This window comes from Cydia amplana, chromosome 10 (assembly GCF_948474715.1).
Source record: "Cydia amplana chromosome 10, ilCydAmpl1.1, whole genome shotgun sequence".
Lineage (NCBI taxonomy): Eukaryota > Metazoa > Arthropoda > Insecta > Lepidoptera > Tortricidae > Cydia > Cydia amplana.
Window position 1 is genome coordinate 3,605,743 of NC_086078.1, and position 18,553 is coordinate 3,624,295.

Sequence of the window (18,553 nt, forward strand, 5' to 3'; positions counted from 1 at the left end):
TACATACTTATATGCTGTTTTTGTCTAAAATTATACCCTTATGCTGCGTGAAATGTGTGTGTAAACAAATGACCCAGTCCTCACGAGAGTAATAAGCGCGTAAGTAAATGTGGAGCTCATGAAAGGAATTTTATTATATCTAGCTCACTACTTTTAATAGGTTCTACCAAATAAAACAACTCCATAAACGTATCAGTACATGATTACCATTTATTGTACATTCGCACTTGGAATAAGCCAAGAGTCACCCTCCGTCAAAGTGAGGTGAAACTTCTTCCTGGTCAAACTGAGGCCCAAACCAGCCCAGTCATCCACAACGGAGTAAAGCTCATAGGTCCCAGAGTAGGAAGTCGGTGCTCCTAAGAATCCAATCCCACAGCTCACAAATGGTTGGGCAGCTTCCAAGAAAGTGATATGAGGGTCGTTGATCTCATTGCTAGGGTACGCTTCCACCATCGCTCCGTTAGGAAGCACAACGTGGCATGACTGAAGGTTGTCGAAAGTGAATTTTGGGATGGTCAGAGTTTTTCCGATGAGGTCATTGGTCAGGAAAGTGATGTGTTCATCTTCGAGGAAGATTTGAGTTAAAGCGCTGGTACCTGAAATGGAAATTGGAATATTAGTAGATCCAGTGAAAACGAAAAAACAATACTTAAGATATTAAAAACGTGAAAAGAAGATATCAACTAAAGTAAAGAAAAATATTTTTTTAGTCTGCAATAATATCTACTTATTTCTGAACTAAATGCGCGTCAATAAAAAAAGTGTAAATTTTATAATGTTTATCTTCTACTTAGCTACACTGGCATTACTAGAATGAGTTAAGTACTTTTAAAAACATTTAAGTCACGTATGTAACGTAGAGTAAAACCGTAAAATTATTATGATGATGATATGACTCACGGCGGCAGTTTAAATTCTATTAGTTTACTAAATTTTATCTTTTATAAGCAATCTTAGGATTTGCGTCTATACGATTTATGGTGTAAGACATTACACCGCCTGGTGAAGCGCTGGTTCAATCCGGAGGTCGCGGGTTCAAACCCCGGCTCGTACCAATGAGTTTTTCGGAACTTATATACAAAATATCATTTGATATTTACCAGTTGCTTTTCTGTGAAGGAAAACATCGTGAGGAAACCGGGCTAATCTAAATAAGGCCTAGTTTCCCCTCTGGGTTGGAAGGTCAGATGGCAGTCGCTTTCGTAAAAACTAGTGCCTACGTTAAATCATGGGATTAGTTGTCAAGCGGACCCCAGGCTCCCATGAGCCGTGGCAAAATGCCGGGATAACGCGAGGAAGAAGAAGACATTACACCGCCTGGGACGGAATTAAGGAAACGCAGGGATATATGCCCAGCACCTGCATTACCCTCTCGGCTTCACTGTCTTATCCCACAGGAAAGGCGAGCCAATAAGTGTGGAGACAGGTCGGCTGCAGGAACCTGCCGCTTATTTTAGGTTGGACCCTACTCGCGCCTTACGGAAACTCCATTCCGGGTTTTATTATGCAGTATTCTTCTCCTAGATGGATTGCAAACCAAAGCTAAGAGGACCATTCTCCTCTGTGGCGAAATAGCTTCTTGCTTCGTTTGTGGACTTATTCGCCTCGTACGAAACCCTATCCTATGTGAGAGTTGGCGCTATTCTAAAGCCGGCCACCACACGGCCAACAAGACAGGCTTTTATAATTGTACTTACCTGAAGTAGCTACAGCGATGAAGAAAAACAATCCAAACACTTTGCAAGCCATTTTGACTGTGCTCAAACGATTCGCTTGGCTGGTTTAATCTATTACGGTTTATATAGGCATTCATGATCAAGATATACTTATCGAAAGTCAAAAGATATATATCAGTGCTAATACAAAGTTTATCGATTTTTAAGAGATAAAATATATATTAATTATAGATTTTATTTCAGTCTGTTTGAAAGTCTATTATCGTTTTACCGGTACTTTGTCTTTTACTAAAGTGAAATAACTAAATAAGGAAAAACTACGTAACCAAAAGAATTTAAACAATATTATTTATATATTGACATGTGGGTAGATAAGAAGATCTGCGGGTACCCCCAGTTCGGTTCTAGCTAGCAAGCCAGCACACGTACGTAACATTCTGGCGACGACGAGGATGGGATCCGAACCCGTGGGTTCGGATCCCATGCGAAGCATTCAATTTGTTTAGTAAAGTACCTACCTATATCTTAAATTTCCTTCAAACTGTGACTAAAATATGAAACTATGATGCCATACGATTATATGTTACGTCATCTTACTCGTAAAAATAAATAAGCGGTAAACTACAAACGTAGTAAAAACACTTTCAAGAGAAAAGACTAATAGAGACTACACGGTGAATTATTAGTAAAAGTACAATAAGTAAATGTTACTTTGAAAAAAAAAAAAAAAAAATTTTCTGGTGATATCAACCGGATTCGTTATATTTCAGTAGCCATTCATTTATATTTAATTACTGATAAATGTTAAGATCGAGTTGTAGATGAGATTTTATCGTAGTTGCGTGACTTTTTGCAAAGAGATAACACCAATTAACATTAGTTATCGCACCCATAATATTAACATCAAGATTGTTATGCAGGGAAAAAAATCTCCTCCGGCCGGCCTACAAGAAATTTTAACTCGCTGTCCGGCCACTCGGACTGTAAGAAATTTTATATTGCGCTTAGTTCGACAATCGTACCACGCGGAATTTTAAAATTCTACTTAGTTCGATCTTCGAACCACGAGGAATTCCAAAATTTTAACGTCACGTTGGTAAGTAAATAAAGGTAATAAAATAAATTCGCGATAGACCCGTCTATAAATGTGAGTTAATATGTGTCCAAAATTTTACTTCATTCGAACATCAAACTACTTACGAAGAAGTGTAAAATTCCACATAGTTCGACCGTCGAACCACAAGGAATTCTAAAACACCACTTAGTTTCATCGTCGAACCACGAGGAATTCCAATACCTATTTGACTTAATTCGAATATAGAACTACGCAAAAATGTAAAATTCTACTTAGTTCGACCGTCAAGCCACGAAGAATTTTTAGATTTCATCTAATAAATCTGATTAATCAGGACACATTGTTTCGGCGTTTAAAGTCCCAACCAGATGAAAGCATAAAACTTGGCATGCATGTAGAAATTTGTCAAGTACGTCCGATCAATTTGCGAACTTCGGTATTCGCGGTAGACCCTCAGATTGGTATAGAGGTCCCTTAGTCTCTTTGGGCGTCGCTCAATAATGTGCGACTTACATTAAAATTAATCTACATCGTATAAACCTTCAAACTTCACTAGCATTTTCTATGACATGCACAACTTTACCATGTTTCAAACACAGAATAGCAACTTGAACAATGCCAGCCAAGTTAGTTGTTCCGAAGGCAATTCGAGTCTCTCATCTGGCCAGTGTATCTTGGATCAAATTAATAACAAGTCCGGAGGCTGCAACGTCTGTCACCATAGTTTAGAAAGTGCCGCCGTCTGCCTAACTTGCCGCAGCGAACATAGAAACAGCTTTGGTATTCCTAGGCTGCCTCTGCAACTATAAAATGTAGGAGATAAAATTGTCTTCAGCGAAATCCCTATACGAGTGCCTTCACTGAATTTCTGAGATTGTTTTAAGGAATAAGTAAGTGTAGTGTGTAATAGCATCAGTCACAGACGTTTCTGCTTGTAAAGAATTAAATAAGTAAGTGTAGTTAATTATTAGTAGGTACACATCAGACCAGGATAGCAGATACTTACCTAATGTTGGTAGGTATAGGCAGGTCTATTCAGTAGCAGGTTTATTTTCGCTGATAATATCTTCTTAAGTAAATAGACGTAGGATAGCTTTTCTACATTTATAATGACCATCATCTTGCCATTCTCTTCTTTTTTACAAGTATCAGTACACCCGCTGCTGTTATGTCCTATGTGGTCTCGAGTAAACTATGCTTAATGCAGTTTACCAAGTCCCTGCCACGGATGTGACACTCAGTGATACGTGCCCTATTTTCTACCTAGATTATTTATACTAAGCTACCTAACATTACATATTGTCTAGGATTTAAATTTTACAGAAACTTAATTTGGCAGACTAATTTTATTTAATCGTATGGCAAACATATTGTAAAAATAGAAACATACATAATTATAAGTATACACTAAGACCATTCAGCCACTTTAAGGCTTCGTCGCTCAGGGTAATCAGGTCATCGGGCGGGCCGGCGGCATAGCGCGTTATGGGGCAGTCTTGAATTATATGCTGGATGGTTTGGGCCTCCGCACCGCAGCCGCAGGCCGGGGAGTCCACCCACCCACAGCGGTGCTTATAATAGGCGCATCGACCGTGGCCAGTACGAAGTCTGTTCAGTTTGCACCAGTCTCTTCTAGGGAGGTCTGATCCCATTATTCTGGAGCCAGGCGTAATTTCGTTTCCTAGCTTTCCTGCCATTAACAAGCCCCAAGATTTCGTCCATTCGTGTTCAATATTAAAATCGGAATCGACCAGGTGTTTGGCGATGCTACACGAAGGATTTCTGGATTTGAAGCGTTGTTTGGTTGGCTCTAGAAACTCCGCGAAACATGGTAGGTTAGGATTGTTTTGGATCTTGGACGCTTCCCGGAGCAAGGCGTCCTTCCTCCTGAGATCCGGCGGGGCAATTGAATGGCAGACTAATGGGCTTAACCAACTTAAAATGATATATGGAAATAAAGATTACCGTATACATTTTTACTTTTATTTTTATCATTTTGCCTACAGCCTTTGCTGCTGTTTGTTGTGGTTTCGATCTTGTATCGACATGACTTGAATACCTCTCACGCGTCACACCAATTAAAAGCGAGCAAAAGATTTCAGCCATCTTCAAAGTCCTAACAAAACAAGATCGTAACAAATTGTCAAATCAGAATTGATCTTGAGGACTTCTCAGATAAAAGGAAAATGTCTTAGGCCGGAAATCGTGAGAGATCTCAGCGCTTGCTGCACCTGGCGATTTAACTTTTTACAAGTTTTTAATTTTTTCCGATGTCACAGACAAGACTCTTTGCTAAGTTGTTTGTAAATTAGTTGTTGTAGTTAAAAGTAAGAATCTGTATTTAGCTAGTTCATAATAATCTGAACGTTATTAAGAAAGTAGAATTTGAAACACCTGTTTACAGTGCAATCTTATTACGATAATTACGATTATATAAAATTATTGACATAATTTTATATAATGGTACCTACTAGTACCTATAGGAAGCGCTGGTGGCCTAGCGGTAAGAGCGTGCGACTTGCAATTCGGCTCGTACCTATGAGTTTATCGGAACTTATGTATGAAATAAGTACTTATCATTTGATATTTACCAGGCGCTTTTCGGAGAAGGAAAACATCGTGAGAAAATCGGACCAATCCCAATAAGGCCTAGTTAACCCTCTGGGTTGGAAGATCAGATGGCAGTCGCTTTCGCAAAAAGCTAGTGCCTTCGCCAATTCTTGGGATTATTTTGTCAAGCGGACCCCTAGGCTCCCATAAGCCGTGGCGAAATGCCGGCACAACGTGAGGAAGATGATGAGGTACCTACTGTTTTTATTCGGTCGTTAATAGAATAGTGATACAGGTGGTAATATCACACATAACGCAGCAACTGAGAAGGGTCGATCGTATTTTGCCGGCAACGACGGTCCATGATCACAACTCTTATGACGGGGGATTTACGTTTACCCGTTTTTAGGCTTCCGTACCCAAAGGGCAAAAACAGGACCCTATTACTAAGACTCCGCTGTCCGGCCGTACGTCCGTCCGTCTGTCACCAGGCTGTATCTCACGAACCGTGATAGCTAGACAGTTGAAAATTTCACAGATGATGTATTTCTGTTGCCGCTATAACAACAAATACTAAAAACAGAATAAAATAAAGATTTAAGTGGGGCTCCCATACAACAAACGTGATTTTTAGCAACGTCGGGCGGGGTCAGTACTTGGATGTGTGACCGTTTTTTGCTTGTTTTGCTCTATTTTTTGTTGATGGTGCGGAACCCTCCGTGCGCGAGTCCGACTCGCACTTGGCCGGTTTTTATGTGTGCTGGGGTGTTCCCAAAATATAAAGTTACTAATCTTTTCTGTAGCTGGGTACTTTGTACTGGATATACTGAGATAAAAGGTAGGTAACAATATTATGAAAATATCCTCAACATTATTACCAACGTGTACCTTTTATATGTCCCACTGCTGATGCTGGGGACAGACCTTCACTCAAAACAGGTTTTGGGCCATAAATACGTATGTCTCTATCTACGTCTTGTAAGTTTGAACTTGTGAGTTTTTAAGTTTATTGGGACTTGTGTAGGTAAGTAATAAATGTAATATTTAAGAGCCCATCAACGTGCACACCAGCGACACTGCTAAATAATCGTGATTTATTTAAGGAAAAATATTTAAAAAAGGGGGCCGCTACGTACTGTATCTTGTATTAAAGTTCCTTTTGAATACATCAAACTAGTTTCTATGTTGCTGGATTCGTCAATCTATGAACTCAAAACAAAAACGGCCGTTTTAAATTTGGATGCATTTTGGAAGATTTTATAAATTAAGTATTCAGACTCCGTCGGTTTTATTGTATGGGGCGCGCGTAAGTTGCGTGAATACAGAATGAATTGTGATTTGTTTTGGTCGTGTCTTCCGTTTCGTTAGAAAGCTTCTTGCTGGTTTGTCAAATGGATTCACAAAGAAAATATGAGGGCTGACAAAAAGTTTTGGAATCAATTACGTTTTTTATGATTCCTGAGTTTTGTTTTTGCCACGAGGTAAACAATTGGAGCGGAAAGACACGTGATATAAAATGGTTTCTTTGTATGTTACTAATTAATTAGCATATAGAATACATAAGACATCATCCTTAAGTCATAATACTAACATAGTAATTAATAAATACTTTAATTTTATTCTTGTTTTATACAAATTGGGTGTACGTACCTATATAGAAAATTATTATTCAATTTTATATAAGTTGGTAAAACCATTTACGGTTTAAAAATAAAATATCTTAAAACATACATATTTCTGATTTTGTTATACCTTCTCGTTTATCTACGTAACTTGGATGCAATTTTGTATTGTTTGTCTGAAACGAATTCACAATTTAATCGCAAAATAGCAAAATAAAATGAATCCGAATCCATCGGCAATAAAAAGATCCCCGTCATAAGGATCCGCTCCAATTGTCATAATTTGTACAACCCTGTTAAGTATTATCACAGTGGAAACAAATACAGAAAGTCCGGTCCGAATTATATGCAGCAATGAAAAAGAAATGAAATCCGAACCCATCGGTAGTAAAAGGGCATCTGTTGCAATTGTAATAATTTGTACAGCGATGTTAAAAGTATCGTCACAGTGGAAACAAACACAGAAGGTCCAAATTATAGAGATTCGTGAGCAATGAAAAACAAATGACATCTAAACCTTTTCACACTTAAAAGAGCTTCGTCTTGTCATAAGCACTTAAAGCAATTTTGATAATTTGTACAGCGCTATTAAATACTTATCTTAGTACAACATAAAGTTCTTATTATAAACAAGAGCTATGAACACAATTTATAATTGATAATTATAACTATACCATATTATTACCACATTGATAATTAACCACACTTTTTATTACACATATTTCAGGACTTTTATGATCCGGTTACCGACCGATGTTATTTTTCTTATCTGGATTTGAAACTTAATTATAATCTATGCAGGCCACGTAGCCAACATGCCAATCGCTTACGCTCCGTAGCGAACGAAACGCAACTGTCACTGTTGCTCTAATATGGAAGAGTGATAGATAGAGAGACACAGGGCCCGATTCCGATTTTAAACTAGATATCTATTAGATATCTATTAGACATCACCAAGATATGTCAAACAAGTGTCAAAAGTGACGTGTTTGTTTGAAGAAACGTCACTATTGACACTTGTTTGACACTGACATATCCAATCCATATCGTTTCAATATCTAGTATTTGACGTATCTTAAAGTTCGAATATGGCTGACAAACACAAAGCGTTTCGCTGTAGCGCAAGCGATTGTCACCTTGGCTAGGCCTGCAGGTCTGCTGATATTTTCTCCGTTAGATTGAATCAGTGTTTATCGTTCATTTTATTATCGAATCCCCAGCCGAAACCAACATAAACATTGTTTACACCAAACAGCGCGACAGTTTGACAATATCTCTCATCGCCGACCATCCTGTTAAATTGTTGACAGTATGTGGTAATATTTTATTAGACATTTTAATATGTAAATACCAGGAATAAAACCACACTTTTTACCTTTCAACATAGTTAGGGCTTCTTTTTGCACAGGAGGCCAATTTTAGCTTACATTGTGACATCAAAATGATGACAGTCGTACGTGTGTCTAGCTCGCGCCAATACATGTACGGCCACGTACGAATGAAACGCACGTGCGAGTCTAGGGCTCGCGGTCGAGTCCGTGTTTCGTTTACACGTTTCGAATACCCGTTTCCGAATAACACGTACACGGTTTTCTGGCCCGTTCCGCACGTGTAATTAAGAAACGTGTAATTAAGATCCGTTCCCACGGATAAACGGGTATTCGAAGAAACGGATCTTATTTACCCGTGGCTCCGGAGACGTCCTTGACGAGTAGCGAAGGAACGAACCGGCGTAGATACTTAAGAGCTACAAATGAATAGACAAAAGATTCATGAGGAGTTTCTGTCATATTTAACCTTATTTCGTGGTTCATAGAGTCGAAATTCAATAAACGGTTTACAAAACCCTTTTCTGAGCAGGTAGTTTTTGCTTGCAATGTTGCAATACGAGTAGAAAATTAGAAATACAGTAGGTATACCTACATGCTACTATCAAAATAGTATTTTGTATAAGACTTCAAATACTAATACTTTATGGTTTATTATATAATTTGATAGCAATAAATATAAAGTGCTAGTAATAAAAAATAAAAGCAATAAAGAGTATAAAGAGAAGACTGTACGATAAAAACTGGCCATGCATGATCTGGTAGGTATACATACAATATTCTTACCAATTGCACATTATTAAACAGCTCTTATATTTTTAATAATCTGTAGATATAAGTCCTATAAGTATAATTATTATTAAAATTCAATCAATTATCAACCATATTACTGATAGTACCTACAATTTATGTGTGAGTTTTCTCGAACAGGTATATTTTATCGAATAAATATTCTGTCAATAAGAAATGTATATTTTTTTATCGTATTATTTTTTAACTTACGTAAGCCAGGCATCTAGGTATTAAGTATTATAGTAAACCATGTGCCACTGCATTTGTTACAATTTCTTGTGTAGACGTGTTCACCTTATTACACCGACATAAAGCTTATAATTGGTTGTGGCAGTTCTGATAATGGTTTGGGAACCTACTTGTTTTCGGCGATATCAGACAAAAGGGTATTCGAAAACAACACGTTCTAATGAATGGAACACCAGCGGCCGGCATTTATTACCTGAACACTCGTGTGAAAGTGACCCAAGTGAACATGAATGATTACCAATTTTGAGATCTATCTTAATGTTCTTAACAATATAATCGCTAGGTAACCAAAGTAGCATGGGTTTTTATTTTTTTAAGGTTCTCGTCTGAAATCCTTCGTTTCGAATGCCGCTTGTGTGTACTTTTTTTGCGTCGTTGGCAGATTTGCTGTTTTCGCTCAGCAGTAAATTGATAATAATAAGAAATAACCACGAAGTAATCCATACTTATTACCTGTTATTATCTGTTATTTTTAACTAATATAGGTAGTATTTGTCTGCAAATCTATTCTTCACGAAACTATATTACTTAATTACTTACACAATTATACATGTATAAAATGTATTTCTTTGATTGAAATAGAATTATATTAATTATGTAATTAATGATGAATATGTTAGCTTAAAAGCAATAATAGTAAAAAAAATGAAGGTTTTAATTTAAACTAGGGACGAGTAGGTTTAAAATTAAAAATAGTAGACAATATAGGATAGGGACACCTACTTCGATTAATATATTGTATAGTTGGCTAAATATGTTATATCAACACAGTTATAAATGTGACGTCCCACGGGTAAAGGTACCTTATGGCCGTTGGCGCTTACGCTATTATTAACGCCGCTCCGCCGCCGCGCGCTATTATTATTGCAGCGCTATACGACGTAAGCGCCAACTGCCATAAGGTACCTTTTGCCGTGGAACGTCACAAATAATTTAAAAAAAAATCGTACGCCAAACGAGTTCATCTGAAGTCAACATTCAATATTAGACCTTACATACCCAGACCTAGAGCATTGATTGGGTCAACCTGTTTCGGATTCGTTCGGGCCGGTGTTAAGTACCCGTGTAAACGGAGATACGTATCTGAGAAACGTGTCTTGGGAACGTTTATTGGAGACGTATCCGGATCCCGGCGGTTCCGAGTAAACCGTGTTCTTAGCACCGCCGGGCTTAAGAACACGGGTATTCGTTTCGGCGTGTAACACGGATACCGGGAGCCCTACGTGCGACTGACATAATTTACATATCGTTTTGATATCATAATGTAAGTTTAAAATTTTAAATTGGCCTCCAGGATGCATCAGTATGACGATTGTATACAAAAACTTATTCTTGCTCTCTTTGTTTTACCCCATAATATAGTGCGATAATTATGTAAAAACAATTGTATGAACCTTCATATACATTCGTCTCTTGACACAGGTACAGTCAGCAGCAATAGTTGCTATGCGGGCGAGGTGTTCAAAATGATCTTGACGCGACTTTATTGTTAAGAGAATAAGAGCGCATCAAGGTAATTTTGAATACCTTAGCACCACCCGCTTAGCAACTTCTGCTGCTGACTATATCCCGATAGGTAGGTACTTAAAAAGAGACACCAACCTGCATATTGTAAAACTTTTTGTTTTACTGAATAATTTTTATTTTTTATTTTTTCTTGAACTATTTTATTTTTGATTGAGCTGTTTAAAATACTATATACTTATGTAAAAAAATCGAATGATTGTTCGTGGATGGACGAAAAAACATTTCACTAACATTTCAATTTTAACCCAGGTAAACATATACTAATGAAACACAAACCTTAATTAAAACTCAGTAATGAAACGTAAGCCTTTACACGAGCTGGATTAGAAGCTTCATTATTGTTTCTAAATGAGTTCATTCTGTTTTCTAACAAGCTTAAGTTCGAGGGAATGATAACAAAGGGAATTCAAATATTCAAATATTAATTACCTATGTGTAACTTTACTATAAATAGGACCAATTCCAAAATAGGCCAGCAAGCGGTTTTTGGCGAGTTTTGGTTCGATTCTTCACACACTGTCACCAAGAAAGTATACTTACTTATAAGTATTTTGTTTTATGACTTGAAAGCATTTTTGACTCGATTTATTTAATTTTTGCACTTCGGCAGTGTACTTTGGTCTTTAAAAATATTTGGTTTGTGTCTTTTTTGACATAAAAGTGGAGAGCAGATGGGTCTTGGGTAGTTGGGAGTTTGTATAGGTAAGTAAAAAACATACGGGCTAGATTTTTGTTAAAAAACGCCAAGATTTTGCGAGAGTTTTGTCGTACAGTTCTGTTCATCATACTCTTAAATCATCAATTTATTCAATAGATGTTCGGGGTTGGTCTTAGGCCTACTATCTCCAAAATTATTATATATATATAAATATATATATATATATATATATATATATATATATATATATATATGTATATATGTTTGCTAGTTTTAAGGTATTTATCTGTGAGCCAATAAGGCCTGATTCGTAACGGATTTGAAAAATTAAAAAATCTGTTTCTGTCAGCTTAGTGGTTTAATTGACAAAAATATATGATTTTATATTAAAAAAACAGTATAAAATTATCATCTCGTGACTATTATGGAAATTCTTTTTCTCCCACTCCTGCCGCAATTTTTGCCGAATGCCCTCCATCAGCCGTGCGACAGTGTCATTAGCCACTTTCCTGCTCGCTGCGTTCCACTTTCTCAGGAAGTCTTGCTGATTGCTGGCAGTCTTACCTGTCTTCCGTAAGATTCTTTTGACCAGAGCCCAATACCTTTCGATAGGGCGACACTGTGGAATATTTGGCGGATTCAGTGCTTTAGGCACGATCTGGACATCATGTCGTTTGAGAAAGTTTAGGGTATCCGTTGCATAGTGGGCTGTAGCTAGATCTGGCCAAAATAAGGCCGAGGAATCGTGTTTTTGAATGAATGGTATTAACCGTTTCTTCAAGCATTCATTGATGTAAATGTCTTTATTGATTGTGCCAGTTGTAACATATGCACTGCTGCGATCGCCGCATGGGCAAATTGCCTGCCAAACCAGATACTTGGAGCCAAACTTCTCCATTCTTACGGTAGTTTCCGAATCTGGAAGATTTTCTCCATCAGCTATAACATAAAACTGATTGCCAGGAAGTGTTGAAAAGTCCGCCTTCACATAGGTTTCGTCATCCAAAATCAAATGAAAATTGTCTGTACCCAGAAAATCGTACAGCTTTCGAGACCTGGTTTTGATTGTTAGTTTTTGCTTTTCCGATGTTTTCGGCACTTTTCGCTTCTTTTTAGACTTCATACCAGCCCGTTCCTTGGCACGTCTCACCATTGACTGATTGGTAGAGTTTTTTTTAGCTATATCCCGTTCAGGCATACTGCGGTTGTTGCGAATCGTCTTAATGATTTTCCTGTCTAGCCTAGGATCACGAGCACCACCATGTTCTACGGTTCGAGACTTCTGAGCGGTAGACAAGGTCTCAAAGTATCGGTTTAGAACCGTATCAACGGTATTTCTTGGGATTTTTAATTGTTTTGCGATGAAGTGGTTCGGTCGCTGTGTATTTTCCATCCATTTGGCGACAATCTGATCACGGCGTTCACGTTGATTCATCTTTTTTTAGTTTTTTCAGCTCTTACGTAATGAAAAACGATGCCTACATAATTTGGAGACATTAGTAATGTCAATATTAAAAACAAAAGAGGGATATTTGTCTTTAGAGCTATGTGCCAGCATTTTGAATTTTTCAAATCCGTTACGAATCAGGCCTTAGTTGCTTGAAATTAGAGTTTTTCATTTAATTTCATTTCATTATCTTGCTTGCTTTCATTATTATCAGATAAATTTCAGAATACCAACTGCTAAGTTTTGGTTTAAATTAGCGTGCTAAACTTAGCTATTTATACCGCGAATATCAGCATAGCGCTGCGGCCACGGGCGCTGCCACAACCACCGCAATGGCTCCCACAATTCACGCCCGCACATTCCCAGGCCCTTCCTGTCTTATATAAACGTACAAGCGATTTAAAAATATAAGCCTATACTTTTGGATGTCTAATACGTATAAATGTTGTGGAAACTGCCTCCCTATTTTGCATTTACTTAGGTAGCTCCGTTCATAAAATCCGGGCTTCTTAATCCTCCGGTTTTCTACATTTTCCTTAATATTACTTAATAGCTCCGCTAGAATTTTGGTATTCCAATAAAGGCTATCCTAAAACTTACATGTTATTTTGTAATAAAAAGAAACTGGAAAAACTCACTTGGTAAATAATTACAATGTAATTATTTACCAAGTGAGTTTATTTTATTTATTTTAAATTTTATTGCACATCAAAAAAGTACAAAAAGCGGACTTAATGCCTTCTCTCTACCAGTCAACCATAGGGCCAAACAGAAAAATTTCAAGGTGGGTGCAGTGAGAACCGTTTAGAAGCAAACAAGTATTACAGAATACATAACTATACCTATAACTATAGGCACCTTAACGATATCATCTATACATATAATAAAGCTGAAGAGGGTCGAAAGTCTGTACATGGAAGATATTCGAAAAAAAGTTGGTTGGGGATACTTAGAATCGATAACAGAACACGTTCCAACAGTTTTTAGAATTTTTGTCTGTTTGTCTGTTTATCTGTTTATCTGTTTATCTGTTTGTCTGTTTATTTGACCGCGCATCACGTGAAAACGGCTGAACGGATTTTGATGCAAACTTTACTAATCTGTCAAGAAACTCCCAGGCCCTATTTTAGGCTAGAAAAATTCAACCCCTAAAAGGGGGGGTGGCCACTACACTCAATTAAGTTATGTTTGCACCTGAATCTTATGGCGCTAACTTAAGAAAGTGGTGCACACTTTTTTTTTGTGAATGTACTTTGTAAAAAAAACAACATTTTTCTTAGTCAATGTCAAACGTCTTTGCAAATACATATTAAATCACATTTATAGACGGGTCTATCGCGGGTTTATTGACAATAATTAACATTATGTGAAGTGGGTGGTTTGAAAATATGATGTCTACCCCAAACTTTTTCATACACTTTTCGTCGGGTAGTTGCACAAATCTCTGTTTTGACATTTTGTTGGGACATCAGTTAGCCGCGACCATGACCAGTGAAACCTGTGTCGAAACGTCGGTAAATAAAGGTAATAAAATAAATTTCGAGATAGGTCTATAAATGTGAGTTAATATGTGTTCGAAACGCGAAAGTTTTTAAATAGGTATTAAGTAATTGTAAATGTCAAACAATTTGGGACTTGCATTTTAAACGCGTTACCATACCTATCCGAAAAAAACTAATTTTTCGCGAAATTCTCGCAACGTATTGAGGTTACAAGGTAGCACGGTCTCAGGAATCTGAGGAAGAATCGGAGACGTTCACGCAGTGCGAAGAACGGTTGACCGCTCAGCGGATTCGCACGACAGACGCGCTCGACGGTAAGTACTGCGGTGCATCAGCGGGTACTGGAGAGCCCAGCACACACATTAACCTACATTAATACTATTGTTCTGTGTTTAAGCACTGACAGCCTGGACGCTTCGGGCCTTCCTCCCTACGCGGAGCTCGGCCTTGGGCCTTCGCACTTAGACAGTTATACTATTGTTCTGTGATTAAGCACTGACATCCAGGACGCTTCGGGCCTTCGGCCCTACGCGGAGCTCGGCCTTCGGCTTTCGCATTAGATATCCACACCAAAATTCAACCATTGCGGCGGTGTCCCTGACATAGCCTCTCTCAATTTTTTCTATCAAAAAAATTCGCGCTCGCTACGCTCGCGTTTTTAACTTTTAAGGTTAAGCCTACTTTGATAAAGGTGGCATTCTGGGCACCCTACCGAGCGACTACTACTACGACTGACACTTCGGGCCTTCGGCTATAAGCGGAGCTCGGCCTTCGGCTTTCGCATTTAGACACTGATACCATTGTTCTGTGATTAAGCACTGGCATCCTGGACGCTTCGGGCCTTCGGCCCTACATGGCTCGGCCTTCGGCTTTCGCATTAGATATCCACACCAAAATTTCACGTAAACCACTGCGACTATGTCCCTGACATAGCCTCTCTAATTTTTTTTCTATCAAAAAAAATTCGCGCTCGCTACGCTCGCGTTTTTAATACAATTTTAAAGGTTAAGCCTAATCTGATAAAGATGGCATTCTGGGCACCCTACCGAGCGACTACTACTACGACTTAAGCACTGACATCCTGGACGCTTCGGGCCTTTGGCCCTACGCGGAGCTCGGCCTTCGGCTTTCGCATTAGATATCCACACCAAAATTTCACGTAAACCACTGCGGCTATGTCCCTGACATAGCCTCTCTAATTTTTTTTCTATCAAAAAAAATTCGCGCTCGCTACGCTCGCGTTTTTAATACGATTTTAAAGGTTAAGCCTAATTTGATAAAGGTGGCATTCTGGGCACCCTATCGAGCGACTACTACTACGACTTAAACACTTACATCCTGGACGCTTCGGGCCTTTGGCCCTACGCGGAGCTCGGCCTTCGGCCTTCGCATTTAGACACTGATACTATTGTTCTGTGCTTAAGTACTGACAGCCTGGACGCTTCGGGCCTTCGGCCCTACATGGAGCTCGGCCTTCGGCTTTCGCATTAGATATCCATACCAACGTTTCACGTAAACCATTGCGGCTGTGTCCCTGACAACATTACTCCCATCTCTCAATTTTTTTTCTATCAAAAAAAATTCGCGCTCGCTGCGCTCGCGTTTTTAATACGATTTTAAGGGTTAAGCCCTACTTTAATAAAGATGGCATTCTGGGCACCCTACCAAGCGACTACGACTTAGGCCAATTTATAATTTAACATTTTTTTACACTGTTAAAAGTAATCCCCGGTACATACATATATGTAGATATTTAGTTGTGCATACATAAACATAACTGTAAATAAAGTGTAAATACTCGGCCTCAAGTTTTTGATATTTATAATATTCTCCTTTCCTGTAATCTTACTTCTAACTAATATAATATTAGACCTAAATTCGAAAGTTTGTTAGGAAGTATGGATTTCTATGTGTATAAATCTTAATTTTTCATGCTCAGAATGATTTGACTGGAGGACAGAATTGGATGATATTTGCTATGGACATGTTTTGGATAGGTACACTCAAGAACGTAAAAATACAAAAGTAGTACTGTATTGTCCGTTATACACCTTTTTTTTTTTTAAGAGGGGAAATGCTTTAAGCATACCACCCGGCGCGGGGACGGGCCGGGATGGTTATGTGGGACTCCCTGTTGTGAGCTAATGAGACCCCAGGTTTACCCACTAAAACCCCTCTGTTGCCGCCTCGCTGCTATAAGGCGAGGTCCCAGGAACGCCGAAGTACTCTTCCGCAACCTCGCCAGCGGCCGTCCGGACTCGGACCCGACTCTTGGGGAAATCACCCCTTCACCTCATTGGGCGCGTTGGCTACACATCGCTGGCTGCCCACGCAGGGGTCCGTTATACACCTACTATAACTCTGTGTCGTTTAAATCACGTCTAATATTGGAATAAGGGCGAAAAAAACTATTGGTTTTGGAGTGTAGTTTTGTTTAGTGGTAAGTACCTACCTAATTGTAAAATATTTTATCTGGACTTCAGTCCGCTAATCGTATCCATCTGTCAACTTTACTTCAAGTTCCGCCTCCAGGGGAGAGAAAGAGAAATTAGGGATGAATTAGCTTACTGACACAGACCGAATTCCACGCGGGCGGAGCCGCGGGCACAGCTAGTAATGTATAAATCACAGATCATTGATAATAATAAAGTTTGAATTGGCTTGTTTCTTTCTAATTTGTTAGGAAAGGCCAATTACTATGTAGTTGTCACTACTATAGCAATTCTCTTTGCTATAGCAATCACTCTACATACATATGCAAGTTGCTGGTACCAGCATGCCGCTGCGCCCAGCACCGCCGCAACCCGACCACAATTCACGCCCGTACGTTCCCAGGCCGTCCTTTCGGCTGTCTAATATTTTATGCAAAGTCGAGGCCCTCTGTTCACGTGACAGAGTTCTGTTGTTTGCACAGGAGAGATCAGAAAGGGAATTGCCCCTAAATCCGGCTACCGTGTTCTGAATAACAAAATAAATTATCTGGGGAAAATTTAATAGCTCTGTTTTGATACTGAAAATGTTAACAAAAACGGAAAATGTAATTGGATTACCTTTATAGTGACTTTCAGATGTCAATTTCCGCTGCATGGTTACCGAGGTTATTCTCTAGATTTGTGCCTGCATCTAAACTCCGTCATATCATACTAAATGTATGAAAAGTTTGACGGACATAAGTCTGACCGCAGTCATATAATTTGAGAATGACCCACCTATGTTACGGCGTCGTTGTTGCCGCCGCTGTATCTGTCAATATGCTTGATAAAATGAGTGACGTTCACGGCCGCGCTAATGACGTTCACTCCGTCACTCATATAAGTACCTACTGGTGTAATCTCTACATAGTATATAACCCTCCTTTTGCTTTGGCGTAGTCGGGTAAAAACAAAGTTGCTTCCCGCTGGCTGTCCCTGCTTAGATCTTTAAAACTACGCAACGGACTTTGATGCGGTTTTTTTTAATCGATAGAGTGATTCAAGAGGAAAGTTTATGTATAATTTGGTGGCGGGTCGCTAGTATAGAATAAAGCGTGACCAGGAATATATGATTATGCCCCATATATGTTGTGAAATTTCACTGGAACTATTTTTTTCATACTTTACTGAACTGTCACCATATGTACGTGAGAATAAAAGCGTCCTCTTGACAATGATCATATATTACTGGTCAGGCTTTAATCAAGTTCAAATGTTAAAATCTTAATCGAATAATAATATAATATCTGGGTGACTGAGCTTCGCTCGGAAAACATATAAAAACTCGAAAATATGCGTTTTCCCAGAGATAAGACCTAGCTAGATCGATTTTTCGCCCCCGAAAACCTCCATATAGCAAATTTCATCGAAATCGTTAGAGCCGTTTCCGAGATCCCCGAAATATATATATATATATAAACAAGAATTGCTCGTTTAAAGGTATTAGATTAGATTAGATTAGATAAGTAAGTAAGTTTCTTGTAAACTGTAGGTGGGCGGGTGAATTTTCGTTAGTGACACAGTAAATACATACATACATTTGGTGGTAGTTTATTTAATTCAAATCTATTTTATTTACCGCTACACATTTTTATTTGATGGATCTCTATATTAGATCGCAGTCATTTCATCTGGAACGGAATGGAAATGGAA

The 18,553-nt window shown here is 38.5% G+C and overlaps 1 protein-coding gene across 1 annotated transcript; it reads right to left on the bottom strand.

Moving 5' to 3' along the window:
* Positions 1 to 192: 192 nt before the first annotated feature.
* On the bottom strand, positions 193 to 1,754 carry LOC134651528 (uncharacterized). Its single transcript, XM_063506631.1, has 2 exons — positions 1,701 to 1,754; positions 193 to 599 (listed from the first exon to the last, which is right to left on the bottom strand). The coding sequence occupies exons 1-2, from the start codon at positions 1,750 to 1,752 to the stop codon at positions 211 to 213; spliced, it is 441 nt and encodes a 146-aa protein (XP_063362701.1). The 5' UTR covers positions 1,753 to 1,754; the 3' UTR covers positions 193 to 210.
* Between the last annotated feature and the right edge of the window lie 16,799 nt (positions 1,755 to 18,553).

What these genes read in the sequence shown, in the direction of transcription:
- LOC134651528 (XM_063506631.1), bottom strand. Translation starts at nt 1,752, where the DNA reads ATGGCTTGCAAAGTGTTTGGATTGTTTTTCTTCATCGCTGTAGCTACT. An exon ending in CATCGCTGTAGCTACTTCAG is followed by an intron (nt 600 to 1,700) that starts GTAAGTACAATT and finishes TTTCCATTTCAG; the next exon opens with GTACCAGCGCTTTAACTCAA.